Here is a 21,845-nt window from a genome sequence, read left to right on the forward strand (position 1 = left end):
TCGGAACGTAGTTCTACCATAACAGAGTCATCTCCCCAACATGCAATGAGATCCAGTACCTCCCGTTCGGACCATGCTGGAGTTCGTCTGCGAATCCGGGACTGCATGATCTCCTGTGATGGTGGACTCTGCATGGTCGCCTGTGATGGTGGACTGTGCTGCTGGTCACCTGTGCTGCTGGTGACCAAACAGGAAATGAAATTCAAAAGTTCCCGGGGGTTTTCCTGCCCACCGGGTTAGTGCATCGGAGTTGAGAGTGTTGTCCAGAGCGGTCACAAGGGAGCATTCTGGGATAGCTCCCGGAGGCCAATAACGTCGAATTGCGTCCACAATACCTTTAACCTGGGATTGCGATCTCGATTGAAGCACTACTCCACTTGCCAAGGTGGAGTACAGAAATCGGATTAAAGAGCCCTTTAAATCGAAGAAAACGGTTTGATCGTGTGGACGGAATGATTTTTTTTCGAATTAACTCAGCTAATTCTGAAATAAACGACTAGTGTAGACCAGACCTGAGAGAGGGAGAGTATAGAAAACAGCAAGAGATCCTTTTGGCTTAGTGAGAGAAGGAAAGTATAGAAAGCTGAAGGGAGGGCGGGGGGGTGGGGGTGGGGAAGAGAACTTACCCTTGCGGCTGCCCCCGGGAAAAGAGAGAGCTCCCAAGGCTCACAGCCCACAGCATGGTTATCTCCGCCTCTCGGGTGGACCAATCAGAAAATGTTCTACAGCTGAGTCATAGACTGCATTTTCCTGAACCAATCCTATCAATCCAAGATTTTTAAACAATAGCCCTCTCCTTCCCCTTCCCTCACTATGCACCCCCTTACCTGCCTTATTCTTATCTAAAAAAACAGGCCCCAAGCATCTTTTCTGATAGATAGATAGATAGATAGATAGATAGATAGATAGATAGATAGATAGATAGATAGATAGATAGATGGGGGGTGTATGTAGATAGACAAATATATGTGGTATATGGGATAGATAGATAGATGGGGTGTATGCGGATAGATAGATAGATAGATAGATAGATAGATAGATAGATAGATAGATAGATAGATAGATAGATAGGGTGTATGGGGATAGAGGGGGAGTATGTAAATAGATAGAGGGGGTGTATGGGGATAGATAGATAGACGGGGAGTACATAGATAGAGGGGGTTTATGGGGATAGATAGATGTGGTGTATGGGTATAGATAGATAGATAGAGGGGGAGTATGTAGATAGATAGAGGGGGTGTATGGGGATAGATAGATAGACGGGGAGTACATAGATAGAGGGGGTGTATGGGGATAGATAGATGTGGTGTATGGGTATAGATAGCTAGAGGGGGAGTATGTAGATAGAGGGAGTGTATGGCGATAGATAGATAGAGCCAGTGTATGGGGATAGATAGATAGAAGTGGAGTATGTAGATAGATAAATAGGGGGGTGTATGTAGATAGATAGATGGGGTGTATGGGGATAGATAGATAGATGTGGTGTATGGAGATAGATGTGGTGTATGCGGATGGATAGATAGAGGGGGAGTATATAGATAAATAGGGGGGTGTATGTAGATAGATGGGGTGTATGGGGATAGATAGTGGGGGAGTATATAGATAGAGGGGGTGTATGGGGATAGATAGATAGAGGGGGTGTATGTAGATAGATAGAGGGGGTGTATGGGGATAGATAGATAGAGGGGGAGTATGTAGATAGATAGAGGGGGTGTATGGAGATAGATAGATAGACGGGGAGTACATAGATAGAGGGGGTGTATGGGGATAGATAGATGTGGTGTATGGGTATAGATAGATAGACAGAGGGGGAGTATGTAAATAGAGGGGGTGTATGGGGATAGATAGATAGAGGGGGAGTATGTAGATAGATAGAGGGGGTGTATGGGGATAGATAGATAGACGGGGAGTACATAGATAGAGGGGGTGTATGGGGATAGATAGATGTGGTGTATGGGTATAGATAGCTAGAGGGGGAGTATGTAGATAGAGGGAGTGTATGGCGATAGATAGATAGAGCCAGTGTATGGGGATAGATAGATAGAAGTGGAGTATGTAGATAGATAAATAGGGGGGTGTATGTAGATAGATAGATGGGGTGTATGGGGATAGATAGATAGATGTGATGTATGGAGATAGATGTGGTGTATGCGGATGGATAGATAGAGGGGGAGTATATAGATAAATAGGGGGGTGTATGTAGATAGATGGGGTGTATGGGGATAGATAGTGGGGGAGTATATAGATAGAGGGGGTGTATGGGGATAGATAGATGCGGTGTATGGGGATAGATAGATAGAGGGGGTGTATGTAGATAGATAGAGGGGGTGTATGGGGATAGATAGATAGAGGGGGTGTATGGGGATAGATACATGTGGTGTATGGAGATAGATAGATGTGGGGGTGTATGGGGGTAGATAGAGAGAGGGGTTGTGTATGGGGATAGATAGATAGATGTGGTGTATGTGGAGAGAGAAAGAGGGAGAGAGAGAACCCCATTGGCTTTAAGCCCTTTTACATTTTATGGGACTTTTCTGTAATCTCAGCTGCTTGAACTTTTTCGTGGTCCAAAGCAAACAACAACCCTGGAACCCATGTACACACAGAATGGTCGTGTAGGAAGGAGCCCAGGGAAGCCAAATCAGATTCAGCTGTGTCATTGACTACGAGCCGGCCAGTGTGTTGCAGTCGGATTTTCCCCGCTGACCCAGTGGCAGGCCACTCCGCTTCTATTAGGGCCCTGGGATGGGACGTAGGTGAGTGGGAGGGCCTGGGTTCCCCTACCCCCGGCAACCCAACATCAGGAGTGGTAGCCTCCCCACCTGGTTGTCAGGAGGCCTGCATTGGTCTGGCTCCCACCTGAATCCGGACGCCAGACGGTTGTGCCGACTCTCCCACCAGAGAGGTAACCTCCCTCAGACTGCCACAGCTCTGCTGGACTGTAGGCCAGAGCCCCCCTACTTGCTTGCTGCCCCATCCTGATCAGTGGCCAGGCAAATGGACCTTCTGTTGCTCTGCCTGCCTGCCTGTAGGCCACAGCCCCTTCTCGATTGCCACCCCGCCCTGATTGAGGGCTCTGGGCAAAACCCCAGGCTGCAGACCTAGATAAAGGCCTACTGTAGCAGGGTGGCTACCCCGCTCCTGGTAGAGGGCTGGGGCAAAGGGAAAAGCTACTGGGCTGATTGGGGAAGTAGCCACAGCTGGGCCATGCCCCAATCAGGCCCCAGCTGGCCTGTATAAGAAGGCTGGGAGCCAGGATCTCAAGAGTCTCTCTCTGAGTGCAGAGAGAGAAGGGCCTGGCTGCAGGGAGCTAGACAGGGTACCTGAGTGGAGGAGGGCTGGGGAAAGGCTGAGGAGCTGGGGAACTCCAGCCTGGATAGCCCCAGGCTGTGGCCTGGTAATAGGCCAAGGGGTACTGGGGGTTGCAGAGGGCAGCCCAGGGCTAGGCCAAGGCAGCAGGTCCGAACCCAACCTTGCCGATGATGAGTGGCCTATACTGCAGTCTGCCCCAGAGAGTGGGGGCTAGCTGGTGACTGGCAGTGGCCTTATCCTGAGGTGAGGTGGGGTTAGTGGGTGGGGTTTCCCCTGGGAGGGGAGACCTAGCGTATGTGGGTACTGCCCGGGGGCAGCACCCAGAGAAAGGGGCACCGGGGTCCTGGGAGGGATACGGGAGCCTGAGGAAGAGGACAGGCGGATCACTGGCCTGCAGAGGGCGCTCCAGAGGCTGGAGAGCTAATTCCCTGGACGACCAGCAGGAGGCGCCGCAGGGGTGAGTCCGGATACTCTTACACCTACAAAAGGTACTCGGGCTGCAGAGGGGCAGCCCAGAGATAGGCAGAGGCAGCTGGTCCAACCCCCCTTGCCGATGATGCGTGGTTTATATACTGCAGTCCGTCCCAGTGAGCGGGGGCTAGACAGTGACTGGCAGTAGCCACTGAGGCAAGGTGTGGTTAGAGGGTTGGGGGTTCCCCTGGGCCCCTGGACACCCAGATAGTGGGTTACTGCCAGGGGCAGGACCCTGACGTAGAGGGGCACCGGGGTCTGGGAGGTACACCGGGACCAGCGGCAGGCAAGACACCGGCCTGTAGAGGGCACTTAGAGGCCGGAAGAGATCATCCCTCACCGGTGAATCGTTGCCCTGCGACACAGACTCTCTATCTTTGCTCGGTCTGACTGCAGGCCTGAACTATTAACACTGAGCTAATTTTCCCCTGAACCAAGGTATCCCAGAAGTATCATAGCGAGGGGCATTGTCTCCCGCCCAGACGGACGGGGAGGGAGCTGCAAACCCCTTACAGCCTCTCTTTCTAGTCTTTCATACTTTTTCTCTAAATATGTCAAAACACAAGCACGCAACCTTCCCCCGGCCAAACACAGAAAAATGGGGACGGCGCCGGCAATGGGACGGGGTGTGGAAACCTGTCAAAAACTATATGGTGATGAAAGCTATCAAGCGGTTACCTACTCACATGGGGTTGTCAGGGAGGGGTAATACCTCTGATGGGGGAGCAGTCGTACTCCTAGGAGTAGCTCATCCACTTTGGTCCCCACTTGACAACACCCAGCTCTCACCTGTGGCTCCAAGTAGCTGTCAGCATGCGACAGCGGCCACACCCTCCGCGGAGACCGTCTCGACTGGCGGGCTAAACCAGGTGAGGGTAGCCGATGAGTATGAGACTCTCGGTGAGTTAGGGCCTGTCTACCCATTGCATGCCAAGGCTGGATCCGGCTGACTGGGGCAACCTGGTTCAATGGTCAGGAAGGCAATGACAGCAAGCGTTGTGGAACGCTTAAGAGCACGACAAGACACGTAGGCGTCCTGGTCATCCACTGCGCCCTGCCCTATCTCCAGCCGTCTCGACTTCTGTCCTGCCACTGGATACAGATAGGAACTGGGAAGAGAGAGTGAGGCTGACGTCGCGCAACTCTCCCTCACTTTAATCCAATTCACACGCAAGTCTCGACATAATATCATATCATATTACATCATATCAAGTCCTGTGGCGATGGGTGAGCGACGAAGCAGCAGGTGTGGATACACTGGGAGCTGTAGCTGCGGACCTGCACATAGGCGGCTCAGGCATAATGGTCGTTCCTCACTGACCGAAGCAGCAGTGGAGCTCGGCATCTTCTTGAGCGACTGAGCAGCCCTATTCAGGATTGCACTGCTCACCTCCGTAGAATGAGGAGGGGGCTAGAAAAGGTGCCCTAAACATTGCCTGCTTCACCTTACCCTGGCCAGCATACCGTGGCTGGCGGGGATCCCACAAAAGCGGTCGAACAAAAACAAAACTTAGAGTGACACCGATCACTATTGGCACATGGAATGTGCACACGTTACTGGACAACATCACGGCAGATAGACCGGAGAGAAGAACAGCACTTGTCGCTAGAGAGCTCGCACGCTACAACATTGACATTGCAGCCCTTAGCGAAACTCGCCTTGCTAATGAAGGACAGCTGTCCGAGTCAGGCGGTGGCTATACATTCTTCTGGAGTGGCCGCAGCAGTGATGAGCGTCGCGAATCTGGAGTTGGCTTCGCCATCAAGAATCATCTTGTTTGGAAACTTGCCAGTTCCCCCAAGGGTATGAATGACCGGCTCATGACAATGCAGCTTCCGCTTCAAAAAGGAAAACAAGCTATTTTGATCAGCGCATATGTTCCAACAATGACCAACCCAGAGGATGTGAAGGATAAATTCTACGAAGAATTAGATACTCTGCTATCGTCAGTGCACCGCACAGACAAGCTGATTCTGCTTGGCGATTTTAACGCAAGAGTCAGATGTGATGCCGCAGCCTGGGAAGGAGTCATCAGGAAAAATGGAGTGGGAAAGTGTAACAGCAATGGCCTGTTACTGCTGAAAACTTGTGCAGCACATGACCTTCTGATCAGCAATACGATCTTCCGCCTTCCTACCCGTAACAGGACTTTGTGGATGTATCCCCGTTCCAAGCACTGGCATTTGATCGATTATGTCATCATCAGGAGAAGGGACAGACAAGATGTCAGGGTTACAAAAACTATGTGTGGCGCTGACTGTTGGACGGATCATAGGCTCATAGTATCCAAAATGAAGCTCCGTATCATGCTGAAGAGATGACCACAAGGCTGTAAGGCTCTCAAAAGGATCAACGTGTCGAAGCTGAAGAACAGCAACACCACTGAAAATCTAGCGGAAGACCTAGAGAATGAGCTTGCTGATCTTCGTATTGAGGATGATGCTGAGAGAGACTGGGAGCGATTCCGCAACACTGTCCATACAGCTGCATCTAAGATATTGGAGCCCTCCACATGCAGGCAGCAAGACTGGTTTGATGAAAATGATGCAGAAATCCAGGCCTTACTTGCTGAGAAGCACCGCCTGCATCATGCATATCAAAACAATCCATCCTCAGTGGCAAAGAAGACCGCCTTTATCAACGCTCGCAGAACAGTACAGAACCAACTGCGCAAAATGCGGGACTTGTGGCTGAGCATCAAAGCAGATGAAATACAGGCATATGCAGACAGGAACGACTATAAGCAGTTTTATGAAGCCCTCAACACACTCTATGGTCCACCTTCTTCTGGGAGCTTTCCCCTCCTGAACTCTGATGGTACTGTGCTCCTTACAGAGAAGACGCAGATTCTCCAGAGATGGGCTGAACACTTTGAAGCAATTCTCAATCGCCCCTCAGTCATCAGTGATGAGGCCATTGACAAGATGCCCCAGGTTGCAGTCAATGACTCCATGGATGCTTCACCAGAAGAGGACGAAGTGAAGAAAGCTATCAATCACTTGTCAAGTGGCAAAGCCCCAGGGTCAGATGCCATACCAGCAGAGGTGTACAAAGTTGGTGGACCCGTGCTGCTGCGGAAACTCACTGAGCTGTTTCAGTCCTTCTGGAAGCAGGGAACCATTCCACAAGAATTTAGAGACGCATCCAACTTGCACCTCTATAAGAGGAAGGGCAATCGCCAGGTATGCGACAATCACCATGGAATCTCGCCGCTTTCTACAGCGGGGAAAGTTCTTGCACGGGTTCTGTTGAACCGATTGATCACTCACCTGGAGAAGGGCTTACTGCCAGAATCACAGTGTGGCTTCTGCAAGGGACGTGGGACTATTGACATGATCTTCGCTGTGAGTCAACTACAGGAGAAATGTCAAGAGCAGAATCGTGAACTCTACACAACTTTTGTGGACCTCACAAAAGCATTTGACTCTCAGTCACCAGGGCCTGTGGAGGATCATGTCGAAATCATCACGGTATGATGGCTCGTGTCCTGGATGACGGTGAAACATCTGAGGCCTTCCCAGTCACCAACAGCGTCAAGCAAGGGTGTGTTTTAGCACCCACTTTGTTCAGCATGATATTCTCTGCCACTCTGACTGATGCCTTTCAACACTGCTCTGAAGGAGTAGGCATGAACTATAGAACTGACGGGAAACTATTCAATCTGAGGCGACTGCATGCCATCACCAAGGTGAAGGAAACTGTACTTCAAGACTTTCTCTTTGCCAATGATTGTGCTCTGAATGCTAGTACAGAGCCAGAAATGCAAGCCAATATGGACAAGTTTTCAACTGCATGCAACAACTTCGGTCTCACCATTAACATCAAGAAGACTGAGGTAATGCACCAGCCAGCTCCCCACGCTCCGTACTCAGAACCGTCCATCACTGTAAATGGACAGAGACTTCAGACAGTGGACCACTTCATGTACCTGAGCAGTACCCTTTCCCGAGCAGTGTCAATCGATGATGAAGTAAACTGCAGAATTGCTAAAGCCAGCTCTGCATTTGGCTGATTGCTCCAACGTTTGGGAACGTCGAGGGATCAGCCTACCAACGAAGCTGAAGGTCTACCGAGCAGTGGTGCTTCCAACTCTGCTGTACGCCTGCGAGATGTGGACTGTCTATCGGAGTCATGCACGAAGGCTCAATCACTTCCACATTTCCTGTCTGCGAAAGCTTCTAAAAATCAGATGGCAGGACAAAGTGCCTGATACTGATGTCCTTACTAGAGCCAGTCTGCCGTCAGTTCACACATTGCTGATGAGAGCCCAGACCAGGTGGGCCGGACATGTCGTGAGAATGTCAGACGAACGCATTCCTAAACAGCTCTTCTACAGAGAACTCACTCAGGGAAAGCGCTCCCATGGAGGACAAAAGAAGCGGTTCAAGGACACGCTGAAGACCTCTTTGAAGTCCTTGGAGATCAACACCGCCACATGGGAAACCTTCACACTGAACCGTCCAGCATGGCGCAGCCTCATTCACACAGGCAGTAATACCTCTGAGGCGAGGCGTATTGCTGAGGCTGAAAAAAAGCGTGAGCTGCGCAAGTCCAGGGCTGCTTGTACATCATCGACAGTGCCATTACATGTCTGCCCGACGTGTGACAGGACGTTCCACGCCCGAATCGGACTGATCAGTCATCTTCGGACGTACAGAGCCCGGTCATCGAAAGAATGAGTTGTTGAGGTCTTCATCGATAACGATGGACGAACATCACTCACATGCAATCCCCCACCCTGTACATAGCAATCCTCTGTTTCATTTTGATGTTTTTTTATGTACTTTAATGCTTTTATTCATTTTATTGATTAAATAATTGTAATTACAGTAATACATCGAGGTATAAAAGATCTACACATCTTGTCCTGCACACAGAACACAGACCACTCCAATGGATCCCACAACCCATACAGCGAGAAAGCCATAGCAAGCGTTAACATCTCCAAAATCATATCAGGGCAGGAAAATGCACCTGCTGTTTGCAACACTTGTACAGTATAGACACAGGGTGAGGGCTAGACCAAGTGACCACGATTAGTCCTGCTCCATCTCTACTGTCTGGGTTTCCATCTAGAGCTGTTCACACTGGAAATGCAGGACGGGGTAAGGTTAGCCCATCACCAAAAGAACCTTAATGTAAAGCAGTGCTCCTGCCAGTGCCTGGTGGGGATCACGCAGACGACTACACGAAAGGCCAGGCATCATCCCAGGGTAAAGCAGGGCTGTAGTGGAAGGTGGAGGAGCCCCTGGACGAACAGGGTGAGGCATGGGACAAGGCAGCTAAGAGTTGCAGGGCTGGGCACCAGAAGAATCGCCGGGTGGAACTTTGGGGTACGGCAGGGAGGGGTGGAACGAGCCCCGCTCTGGGTCAGTCCCAGTGCCATTGGCCCACTGCCTTTGAAGAGGCCACCGATGAAGGCCATTTGTCCTACTCCCCTAGGTCCCGCAACCCAGCTCTCCCCGGAGAGAAACTTTGCCTTGGAATCTTAAAGCAAGTGACATTGTTGTTAGGGCTGAAGGGGGTGGTGGGATGGGAGATGCTGTCAGCTCAGAGAAAAATCTGACCCTTGTGCTCTTTGGGGGATCGTACCTGAAATGGGGGTCAGCGGGAGGTGGAAGGGCTGAGTGTAAAGGACCAGGAAGCCAGTCACACCTGCCAGGGCAGAGCAGATGTCAAGTGTTACCCCATGAGAGCAGCTGCATCCGACAGCCGTTGTGACAAGCAGAGACTCAGACATCCTCCTCCAGGGTACAGGCCACCCACCGATACCCCAGTGACATGAGTGGCAACTCAGGGCCCCTAGCTCCCATCCTCTTCATTTCAGACAATTCACGTTTGCTTGTCCCTCTTGTTGCCAAATGGAAAAAAAATCCATCTTTTCTCTCCCAGCCAGTTTAATCCTGTTCCATGTGGGGGGGATCTTGGATATAACCCACTCTCTCGGTAGCTGGAACGCATCACTTTAACCTGCGTTCCCCTCCCCCGTGGCATCGGCAGAGCCCTGGGGACGCTACTCCTTTCGTTGTGGGCAGGAGTGGGAGAATGATGGGTGGTTGTCATGCGTAGCTGAGCAAACCAAGTCACTGTGTTTGGATCCCCCAGAGCCAGCACCCTGGCAGGACTTCCGATCCCGGTCAGTAGCCAGATGCTCAGAGGCATGATGGAAATGAACACATTTTCCCACCTCAGAAACACTGCTTTGTTTCCACAGAGCAGCAGCGATTGGAGGCAATTTTTACTTTGTCCAGCAGGGGGCGATCAATCACAGTTTTTGTAGGGTTTGCTACTGCAAGACAGGGCAGCTGGATTATCAAAAGGCAAAACAAATAAATAAAGAGGCTGCTGATGTTTAGAAAGTGGAAACATTTCCCATCCAGTTTATAAGTTTGAAAGGAGGTCAAATCTGGGGTAAGAACCCCTTGGTGTTGTCCTTCGAGCTGCCGTGTAGAAGGACACCAGGGGAAATCACCTGTTAACCAAGGATGCTGAAAGTCTTGGATCCCAGAGAACACACAATCCATTGCTGATGGAGGTAGCTGAAGAGCCAAAACTTCACCGCCCCCAGCACATCAACGGGAATCAATCCGTAAAACCAGACTCCAACCGCCGCTTCCTATGTGACGTGCGGAGCGACACAAGAAACGCACCTGGGGAAAACGGCCAGCCTACTGCGGTTCCCTCAGGTCCGTTTCGCGGCAAGTTCTGCACCCCCAGGGCGTTAAGCAGCAGCGAGAAGCTGGCTGACCAAGGGTGCGACTGCACTGGGCATTGGCTGCATGGGACTGGGACGCCTTAGCCAGTCCTTAGGGGAGGGAGTGAAGGTAGCGAAAGACCCCAGTGAAAGTGAGTCCATGTGCTCTGGGGAGTGCAGCGCTGTGGGGTGCCCACGTGGCTCTGGCAGCTGCAGGCACTTGGCTGCAGATGCCCCGGAGGAAGGGGGGCACCCAAGCATGGCTGGAGATGGTGGCGAGAGACCTTACGGAATTTTGACCTTTATAAAACCCAAATCTGGGGTGACCTTGGTGATTTAGTGTCTCGTGCCAGACTGGCAGTGCAGGTGAGTGGCAAGCAGAGCATGGGCAGGCCATGGGCAACCCCTCATTGCCCCCCTCAGCTCTGCTAATGCACCTCAAGTCTCATGTGGGCCCCTCCCACTACCCCCGTCCGCCCCTTCATCCAGCTCCATTCTAGCCCTGCCCCGCTCCCTGCTGCAGATCCCATCCAGAGCGCCCCACGCCCTCTGCCTTTGCCAACGCACCTCTCTCCTGACCATATAACCACCCCCTGCCCGCCCTTCCACCCACTACTCTAATCCCGGACCTCTCCTGAGCCAGGACCCACAGGCCGGCAGGCAGGGAACTGCCCCAAGCAAACCTAAACCCCTCCTGTGAGATGGTGCGGAGAGCTTAGCCCTTTTCCCAGCATTAAAGCCTTTCCCAGCTATTAAAAATCCCCAGGTCCCAATCTGTTCTCAAGGGTGCTTAAAACATTCTTTAAAACCCCACTATAAAAGCTTCGATCCCTTCCCGCAGCAGCTGGGAATGAGCTAGTCCCACGCACAGCAGAGATGACACCAAGCCGGGTGTCCAAATGGGCAGTGAGGGGACCACAGGGAAGAGCTAACCGACCAGTGCGGAATTAAGGCTCAGTCAGGTCAGGGGGTACCCAGAGTGAACAGATCCAGAAATTCCGCTTTTCCTTGGAGACGCCCACAGGGATTTTCCCCATGTGCCAGCTTCCTTCTCTCCACCCCCGGGGCAGAAGGGGGGGCATCCTGGCTCCGAACCGAGGTGGGTCAGATGCAGAGGTCGACAATTGCCAGGCAGCATGCGGATTTGGTCAGGAGACCCAGCGATGGAGCGGCTGCCGGAGCCCCTTGCAAGGAGCCCCAGTGCAGTGCCGGGGCTCAGAAGCCATCTTTGGGAGCGGGTCATTCCCCAGCGGTGCTCCATGGACGCTGCTGGTGCTAGGCTGGGGTCGGCAGCACACAAGCCCTCTCCGTATTTCGGTACCGGCCGGCAGAACTCAGCTCTGCTGAACGACGAAGTGTGGAGAGGGGCCTGCAGCCGCTTGCAGAAGGAATGAGACCCCAGGCACCCAGGAGGTGCAGAGGCCAGCAGCAGGATGCAGGTGGCAGGATCCCTCTTGCACATCCAGGCTCTGGGGCTGCTGAACGGGCTGCGGGACAGACGGGAATGATCCTGTTGAGTCTCTCAGCTTGGGGTCCTCACCATGGCTGGCAAGGCCATGTCCTGAAGCACTGCCTGGCCACGCCCCAGTCAGCAGAAAGCCCTATGCATCATGGAAACCCAGCGTGGGACTGGACGGGAACGACGCCCCCTAGCCGTGGGAGCTGGCAGTTCACAAAGCCCCAGCTGAGACGCCGTCACCCCAGAGTCCTGGAAACTGGAGCACACACAGGCCAGGCCGCTCCCAGCTCTTCACAGCCAGGGACAGGGGCTGGGGCCTGGGCCCGCCAGGGAGCCTGACAGTCACCCTGGCTCCGGCCTTTCCAGTGCCTAGGTCGGGCCGTTCAGCAATCTTCTCCTACTCCAGAGCTTCACTGTCAGGTCGCTGGGGAAGGAAGAGAGAGAGGAAGTGAGGCCGGGGGCTGCCCCCGCCCCAGCTGGGAGAGGCAGCACAGTGAGTACAATCAGCTACGGGCCACGCCACTGTGGGGCGACCTAACAATGGCTGAGAGATGGAGGAGACGAGAGGCTAGATGGGGAGGGGTTGGGGGCCCTGCAGCTGACTGCTGCCCCATACCAAACCGCCTGCAGCCCGGCTCCGGCGCTGTTGCCATCCCTCGCTCCCAGTGCCATTCCAGGCCCTGCCACATGGGGGGAGCAACAGTGGGTTTGGAGAGCTCCTGCTGCTCTGCTGCACTGGGGTGAGTTGGGGGTCAGAGCTCCCTCCCTCATCCCGCAGGGGCCTAGCCCAGCCCACTGCCCTCACCTGGAAGCAGTGAATATGTGCTTGGAATTGGTGCAGATGGCATTGATGGGGCTGTCGTGGCCCTTGATCTCCCCAACGGGCGTGAAGTTCTCCACGTTCCAGACCTTCACCACGCCCCCGTGGCAGGCGCTCAGCAGCATGGGGCGGCCGGGGACAAAGGCCAGGGCGCAGACCCAGTCCTTGTGCGCGTTGGGGATTTGCTGGCAGGCACAGAGACAGGGCAGAGCCAGTGAGCGCCCACGATCCACGTTGCCAGCCGGGGCCATCAAGACCCAAACCGCCCCCTGAGCTCCAGGGCAGGGCCAGGCCAGCAGCCAGAGCCAGATGCTGGGTTTGCAGCTGGCTGCTGGCTCTGTAATGGGCTGAGACAAACCCCCCACATCTGTACCGTGGCTGAGAGCTGGAATTTTTAAGCTCCGCTCGATTTCTCATCAAGCAGCAGCCGAGGATTTGAATTCAAGACAACGGGACTCTGGTGAGCTACAGAAGCAGCTCAGCAGGAGAGAAGAGGGCTCCGCTCCAGGAGACAATTGCTCATTTGGATTGGCCAGGGGATCTCCAAGCTCTGATCAATCCAAGCGGTGCTGGCAACCTGGATACGAGACACACAAGATGGGGGAAGAGAATCTCTTTGATTGGACCAATTTCTGTGTGTGGGGGGGGAAGGGACAAGTCTGCAAACTCAGCTCTTCTTCCAGGGTGGGGCTTGAAAGCTTGTCCCTTCCACCCACAGGAGCTGGTCCAATAAAAGAGATTTCCCCCCGACCCCCCATCTCTCTAATTATTTGTCTGCCATCAATCCTCAGCGCTCCAGTGGGAAGAAAAATGAGCATTAGCCTCATTTCATAGGGGAGAGACTGTGGGGGAGGGTCACACAGCCACAAATGGTGACTAGCTCTGGGCAGCTCCATTTTGGGGGACACCCTGACCACCCCATTTTCAGAGGGGCGGAGCCCCCACCGCTCCCCTTGACTCCCACAGTGCCCAGCTCCTCTGAACAACCCAGCCCCGGGCAGGCACACGGTAGGTTCTCCAAAACAGAGCCCCCCCCCCAAATCAATAGAGGACTCTGAAATGTTAGCCAAGTCTCATGGCAGAGCCAGACCTCCTGTCTCCCAGCACCGGCCTGCACGCCCCCTGCGGCTGCTGCTCTATCCCAGACCCACCGGAGGCCATCCCCGCACTGCTGGAGCCAGGCACTGCGGCCTGTGGGGCCCGGAGACCAGACAGCCACACTCACCGGGGTCAGAAATAGGGACAACGCCGAGCGCTATCTACCCCCAGACCAACCTGTTCCCCATAGGCCACTGAGCCCTTTAACCGCAGCAGGTGGGGCCCAGCCCTATAGAACTGGCTACCGTGCATTGCCCACGGCTGTAAACTGCCTTCGGGACCCACCCTGCCAGCCACTGTCGTTTGCAACCCCCGGGGCTCTTCCATTGCCTGGAGGCCCCATGTACAACGTAGGGATGGGGTCCCTGTGTCTGCCCTCTGATCCTCTGCCCCCAGGACGGCGGGAGCACGCTCCAGACTGGACAGTGACTCTCCAGCAGGTTCTAAGTCCTCGCTCCAGACTCTGGCACTGGCCCTCGAAACGGCACGCTGCGGGTCTAGCCCATCTCTCTGCCCCCCGCCCAGCAGCAGGGCCTTCCTGCTCATCCCCCTCCATACCTGGAGGAGCTCCTGCTGCTCCAGGTCCCACTTCTTGATCCCGTTGTCCCTGGAGCCGCTGAAGAGCACGTCGCCCTGGATGGCCAGACACTTGATGCCGTCGTAGTGCGGGGGCTCGAAGTTATGGGTGGGGCCGACGTTCCCCACCACGCTGTCCGCAATCTCAAACATCTGCAAGGCAACAGCCCGGAGGGCAGCTGCTGTGAATCCCGGTGGCAAAGGAGACCAGTCGCTCTCAGGTCATTAGGCCAGCAACAGCCCTTTCAGCAAGGCAGGGGGATGGCGAGAGCGTCCGACCACACAGCTACCACTGGGATGCTGAGCCACGGCCCAGTGAAATGAGACAGGGATGGATTGGCAGCGACAGGGTTCTGCCTGCTTACGCCACGCTGGGATCCTTGGGCAGAGGCCATGTGGGGACATGATGGCTCAGCACTAGGGCTGAGATACAGGTCGTGGGTTCGAACCTCGCCCAGCTCAGCTGGGACTGGAAATCTCCACCTCCTCCAATGGTTTGGTGGCCAACGCGCGCGCAGCTCAGCATCCGGCTGGCAGGGGGCCACGTTGCAAAGACAAAATAGCCTCCTTGGCAACAGGTTCAGCAGAGGCCACGGAGGGCAGGAGGAGGTGAATTTGCTTTGGCAGATGGGGAAGGGATTTTTAACAGGTCATGTGGCAAATCAATGGCAGAGCTGGGAACGGAGCCTAGGAGTTCTCAATCCCCCGAGAACAGGGAGAGAACCCAGGAATGCTGGCTTCCTGGCCAGGAGACAATCCTGTCTCAAACCGGTTCTAGGCTTTACCCCAGCAACAGCCAATGGGGCTGTGAGCAGAGTTCAGAGGGAGGTTCTAGAGAGCTGAGCACATGAGAATCGACACCCTTGAGGAAAGAGCCTAGGTGGAAGAGCCCATCATGGAGAGGGTTGATAGCCCCAAAGCAGCTTCCCAGCCAGGATCTCTAAGCACCTCCCCTCCTCCCAGCAGGGTTGGATTACAGGTGGGGACACTGAGGCAAAGGGAGGGGAAAGGGCTAGCCCAGGGTCACACGGCCCCACATGTTAGCCAGATCACAAAGTGCCACTTCAGCCAGCCGCCTGCCAGGCTCTGGCAGTGCCCTGTGTGGAGCTGCAGCTGGGCCCTCCAGAGCCGAGCTGCTGCTCCTCCTCTCTGCTGGCCAGCCAGCCGCAGCTCCTCGGCACCTGCCCGCTCAGCCCCACCTCAGTGCTCCTGCCTCCCCAATCTCCTCCCTGGCGCTGCACCTCGCCCCCTGCACCTGGCAAGTCAATACCCAGCGGGGCCGGGAGCCAAGCGTCCCGGGAGCCATCTGTAAGGTGCTGATTCCCTCCTGTGCTGGGCTCCAGCTAATCCACAAGCCAGGAACTGGCCTTGTGTCTCCCAGAGCAGGTATATCAGTCTCACAGCAGCAGCTCAGTCTGCTCAACATCACTCCCGGGCCAGGAACTCGCTCCTGCCTGACATAGGCAACAGGCTGAGCCTGCTCCAGCCCTGTTCCTAGTCCTACTCCAGCCCTGGTCTCGCTCCAGCCTTGCTCCACCCATGCTCTGCCCCGCCCCCTGAGTCCAGCTCCAACCACTAGGCCTGACCACCTCCATCACCTTTTCTGACACCATCACTTCCATAGGAAATGGCACTGAGGTTGCCGGGGGAACAGGAATTCTCAGGGTGCCAGGAGACATTGTTCTATTTACCAGGACAGTCCGATGCCAGGACAGTGCCCCTGAGCGCTGGAGAGGACTAGGGCTGCATTAGGACACCAGAAGTGCAGCTGCTGGAGAGTCAGCAGAACCGCCCGGAGACAGCCACGCTTGCCTCCCAGCCCGGGAAGCCCAGAGACCCAGAGCGTAGACGTCTCTCAGAGCATCTCTGCCAGCAGGAGACATTGGGTGAGGAATAGAGCCGTCCCGCCTTCGGGCAGGAGGCATTCAGGAGCCCCAGCGTGGGGGGAATCGGGCTGCGTGTGTACAATGTCTAGCACCGCGGGGCCCTGATCCGGGACTGAGCTCTCTGGGCACTGCTGAAATACAAAGGAGAACAGCAGGGCTGGAGGATTTACAGGCTCCGTGTGAGGAGGGCTGGTTGGGTTGAGCCAGCAGTGAGTCCCCAGTAACACAGAGCTGCGCTAGTGATGGAAAATCTATTTTGTCTTCCCTACCTAGCACAGTTCACAACTTAGCACTGACCAGCTGCAAGGATCCTGGCGGGCCCTGGTATGGTTGTAGCAGCAGACTCAATGTTCGGGAAAAGCGAGATCTGTGCAATAGGCAATGTAGTTCCATCTGGGCACCAGCCAGCTCCTGTGCCCCAGAGAGCTCTCACAGCTCACACTGAACCAGGGGCAAAGGAGGCAGGAGGTTGAAAGAGAAGATGCCAGCCTGGGACCCAGGAGACCCATTGTCATTTCCCAGCTCTGCCACAGATGCTCTGCGTGGCCTCGGGCAAATCCCTTATTCCCTCTGTGCTGCAGTTCCCTGTCTGTTCAGTGGAGGTAGCAGCCAGGCCGTGCCCTGCAGGGGGCGGTTAGAATAAATGCACTCGAGGTTGGGCAGTGCTCTGATGCCACGGGGATGAGGGCCAGGATGGTGCCTAAGACAGACCAAAAGCAAGGGGGAGCTACACAGCTGGTGGTGAGAGGGGTTTGGCCTTTGACAGTCTGCTCTGGGTGGGGAAGGACAGGCTCTAAAGCCCCGGCCAGGCCAAAACTAATCTGGGCTGGGGCATCCCAGGGCTGGGCAGTCACACATTGGCTGGCTTGTGACTCGCCTGCCTATTGTGACATGCCCCCTGCTGGCTGCCAAAGCCTCATCCCCTCACTGCCAGGCTTGGCTCTGGCAGAGCTAGAGCTGGCACGTGCCGCTGGGAAAGCTGATCCGGCTGTTTCAGCTCCGCCACTGGTAGCAGAAAGTGGGTGGCCCATATACACGCTGGCTTCTGCCCACTCCTGACTCCAGGTAGGAGAATCTTCTATTGCCCGCCTCTGCTTTTCCATTGCATCGCCAGCCACACCGAGCCTTCCCCGGGCTCCTCGCTGGGCGGTGCATGTCTACCAAGTGCCCCTTTATCCCCCCACCTAGAGACTTAAGAAATGTGTAGGAGAAACTGAGGCACCCCTACAGTATTCAGAGGAAACATTAAGAACAGTCCCACTTCGTCACAGTGAGGGAGTTGGGGGGCAGTAAGCCAGACACCCACATCTACACTTCACTCCTCGTCCCCAGACAGCTCCAAATTGAAACTCTCCACCCCCTTCTCTCTGGCCTTTGTCTCTTTCCCGGGCCAGGAGGTCACCTGATCTTTGTTCTCCAACACCTTTATCTATCCCGTTGCAGGGGGGAAGGGCCCCGGCCATTAGTTGCCAGGAGACAGAGTGTTGGCCATTTATGCACACTGGCCTTTATCCCCCCATCTAGAGACTTAAGAAATGCATAGGGGAAACTGAGGCACCCCTATAGTATTCAGAGGAAACATTAAGAACAGTCCCACTTCGTCACAGTGAGGGAGTTGGAGAGTCTGTGGGAAGCCCCCTCTCTTGTGAAATCAACCACCCCCAGACGGTGCGAGCCGCTCCAGATCAGGGGAAGGGGCCAGCTGTGAATTTGGAGCCAGATCCTGGTTTGGATCTGAATCCACCGGCGCTGCGGAGCATTCAGCTGTGGGCAGCTAGCTCCCGCCCGTGCCAGATCACAAAGTGCCACTTCAGCCAGCCGCCTGCCAGGCTCTGGCAGTGCCCTGTGTGGAGCTGCAGCTGGGCCCTCCAGAGCCGAGCTGCTGCTCCTCCTCTCTGCTGGCCAGCCAGCCGCAGCTCCTTGGCACCTGCCCGCTCAGCCCCACCTCAGTGCTCCTGCCTCCCCAATCTCCTCCCTGGCGCTGCACCTCGCCCCCTGCACCTGGCAAGTCAATACCCAGCGGGGCCGGGAGCCAAGCGTCCCGGGAGCCATCTGTAAGGTGCTGATTCCCTCCTGTGCTGGGCTCCAGCTAATCCACAAGCCAGGAACTGGCCTTGTGTCTCCCAGAGCAGGTATATCAGTCTCACAGCAGCAGCTCAGTCTGCTCAACATCACTCCCGGGCCAGGAACTCGCTCCTGCCTGACATAGGCAACAGGCTGAGCCTGCTCCAGCCCTGTTCCTAGTCCTACTCCAGCCCTGGTCTCGCTCCAGCCTTGCTCCACCCATGCTCTGCCCCGCCCCCTGAGTCCAGCTCCAACCACTAGGCCTGACCACCTCCATCACCTTTTCTGACACCATCACTTCCATAGGAAATGGCACTGAGGTTGCCGGGGGAACAGGAATTCTCAGGGTGCCAGGAGACATTGTTCTATTTACCAGGACAGTCCGATGCCAGGACAGTGCCCCTGAGCGCTGGAGAGGACTAGGGCTGCATTAGGACACCAGAAGTGCAGCTGCTGGAGAGTCAGCAGAACCGCCCGGAGACAGCCACGCTTGCCTCCCAGCCCGGGAAGCCCAGAGACCCAGAGCGTAGACGTCTCTCAGAGCATCTCTGCCAGCAGGAGACATTGGGTGAGGAATAGAGCCGTCCCGCCTTCGGGCAGGAGGCATTCAGGAGCCCCAGCGTGGGGGGAATCGGGCTGCGTGTGTACAATGTCTAGCACCGCGGGGCCCTGATCCGGGACTGAGCTCTCTGGGCACTGCTGAAATACAAAGGAGAACAGCAGGGCTGGAGGATTTACAGGCTCCGTGTGAGGAGGGCTGGTTGGGTTGAGCCAGCAGTGAGTCCCCAGTAACACAGAGCTGCGCTAGTGATGGAAAATCTATTTTGTCTTCCCTACCTAGCACAGTTCACAACTTAGCACTGACCAGCTGCAAGGATCCTGGCGGGCCCTGGTATGGTTGTAGCAGCAGACTCAATGTTCGGGAAAAGCGAGATCTGTGCAATAGGCAATGTAGTTCCATCTGGGCACCAGCCAGCTCCTGTGCCCCAGAGAGCTCTCACAGCTCACACTGAACCAGGGGCAAAGGAGGCAGGAGGTTGAAAGAGAAGATGCCAGCCTGGGACCCAGGAGACCCATTGTCATTTCCCAGCTCTGCCACAGATGCTCTGCGTGGCCTCGGGCAAATCCCTTATTCCCTCTGTGCTGCAGTTCCCTGTCTGTTCAGTGGAGGTAGCAGCCAGGCCGTGCCCTGCAGGGGGCGGTTAGAATAAATGCACTCGAGGTTGGGCAGTGCTCTGATGCCACGGGGATGAGGGCCAGGATGGTGCCTAAGACAGACCAAAAGCAAGGGGGAGCTACACAGCTGGTGGTGAGAGGGGTTTGGCCTTTGACAGTCTGCTCTGGGTGGGGAAGGACAGGCTCTAAAGCCCCGGCCAGGCCAAAACTAATCTGGGCTGGGGCATCCCAGGGCTGGGCAGTCACACATTGGCTGGCTTGTGACTCGCCTGCCTATTGTGACATGCCCCCTGCTGGCTGCCAAAGCCTCATCCCCTCACTGCCAGGCTTGGCTCTGGCAGAGCTAGAGCTGGCATGTGCCGCTGGGAAAGCTGATCCGGCTGTTTCAGCTCCGCCACTGGTAGCAGAAAGTGGGTGGCCCATATACACGCTGGCTTCTGCCCACTCCTGACTCCAGGTAGGAGAATCTTCTATTGCCCGCCTCTGCTTTTCCATTGCATCGCCAGCCACACCGAGCCTTCCCCGGGCTCCTTGCTGGGCGGTGCATGTCTACCAAGTGCCCCTTTATCCCCCCACCTAGAGACTTAAGAAATGTGTAGGAGAAACTGAGGCACCCCTACAGTATTCAGAGGAAACATTAAGAACAGTCCCACTTCGTCACAGTGAGGGAGTTGGGGGGCAGTAAGCCAGACACCCACATCTACACTTCACTCCTCGTCCCCAGACAGCTCCAAATTGAAACTCTCCACCCCCTTCTCTCTGGCCTTTGTCTCTTTCCCGGGCCAGGAGGTCACCTGATCTTTGTTCTCCAACACCTTTATCTATCCCGTTGCAGGGGCGAAGGGCCCCGGCCATTAGTTGCCAGGAGACAGAGTGTTGGCCATTTATGCACACTGGCCTTTATCCCCCCATCTAGAGACTTAAGAAATGCATAGGGGAAACTGAGGCACCCCTACAGTATTCAGAGGAAACATTAAGAACAGTCCCACTTCGTCACAGTGAGGGAGTTGGAGAGTCTGTGGGAAGCCCCCTCTCTTGTGAAATCAACCACCCCCAGATGGTGCGAGCCGCTCCAGATCAGGGGAAGGGGCCAGCTGTGAATTTGGAGCCAGATCCTGGTTTGGATCTGAATCCACCGGCGCTGCGGAGCATTCAGCTGTGGGGAGCTAGCTCCCGCCCGTGCCAGATCACAAAGTGCCACTTCAGCCAGCCGCCTGCCAGGCTCTGGCAGTGCCCTGTGTGGAGCTGCAGCTGGGCCCTCCAGAGCCGAGCTGCTGCTCCTCCTCTCTGCTGGCCAGCCAGCCGCAGCTCCTCGGCACCTGCCCGCTCAGCCCCACCTCAGTGCTCCTGCCTCCCCAATCTCCTCCCTGGCGCTGCACCTCGCCCCCTGCACCTGGCAAGTCAATACCCAGCGGGGCCGGGAGCCAAGCGTCCCGGGAGCCATCTGTAAGGTGCTGATTCCCTCCTGTGCTGGGCTCCAGCTAATCCACAAGCCAGGAACTGGCCTTGTGTCTCCCAGAGCAGGTATATCAGTCTCACAGCAGCAGCTCAGTCTGCTCAACATCACTCCAGGGCCAGGAACTCGCTCCTGCCTGACATAGGCAAGAGGCTGAGCCTGCTCCAGCCCTGTTCCTAGTCCTACTCCAGCCCTGGTCTCGCTCCAGCCTTGCTCCACCCATGCTCTGCCCCGCCCCCTGAGTCCAGCTCCAACCACTAGGCCTGACCACCTCCATCACCTTTTCTGACACCATCACTTCCATAGGAAATGGCACTGAGGTTGCCGGGGGAACAGGAATTCTCAGGGTGCCAGGAGACATTGTTCTATTTACCAGGACAGTCCGATGCCAGGACAGTGCCCCTGAGCGCTGGAGAGGACTAGGGCTGCATTAGGACACCAGAAGTGCAGCTGCTGGAGAGTCAGCAGAACCGCCCGGAGACAGCCACGCTTGCCTCCCAGCCCGGGAAGCCCAGAGACCCAGAGCGTAGACGTCTCTCAGAGCATCTCTGCCAGCAGGAGACATTGGGTGAGGAATAGAGCCGTCCCGCCTTCGGGCAGGAGGCATTCAGGAGCCCCAGCGTGGGGGGAATCGGGCTGCGTGTGTACAATGTCTAGCACCGCGGGGCCCTGATCCGGGACTGAGCTCTCTGGGCACTGCTGAAATACAAAGGAGAACAGCAGGGCTGGAGGATTTACAGGCTCCGTGTGAGGAGGGCTGGTTGGGTTGAGCCAGCAGTGAGTCCCCAGTAACACAGAGCTGCGCTAGTGATGGAAAATCTATTTTGTCTTC

General features: G+C 55.6%; 1 protein-coding gene across 1 annotated transcript; it reads right to left on the reverse strand.

The window, feature by feature from the left end:
- Nucleotides 1-10,962: 10,962 nt before the first annotated feature.
- On the reverse strand, nt 10,963-13,360 carry LOC135978874 (kinesin-like protein KIF21B). The gene is made up of 2 exons (XM_065579602.1): nt 12,743-13,360; nt 10,963-12,361 (listed from the first exon to the last, which is right to left on the reverse strand). The coding sequence occupies exons 1-2, from the start codon at nt 13,006-13,008 to the stop codon at nt 12,307-12,309; spliced, it is 321 nt and encodes a 106-aa protein (XP_065435674.1). The 5' UTR covers nt 13,009-13,360; the 3' UTR covers nt 10,963-12,306.
- Between the last annotated feature and the right edge of the window lie 8,485 nt (nt 13,361-21,845).

This window comes from Chrysemys picta, unplaced genomic scaffold (genome assembly GCF_011386835.1).
Source record: "Chrysemys picta bellii isolate R12L10 unplaced genomic scaffold, ASM1138683v2 scaf496, whole genome shotgun sequence".
NCBI lineage: Eukaryota > Metazoa > Chordata > Testudines > Emydidae > Chrysemys > Chrysemys picta.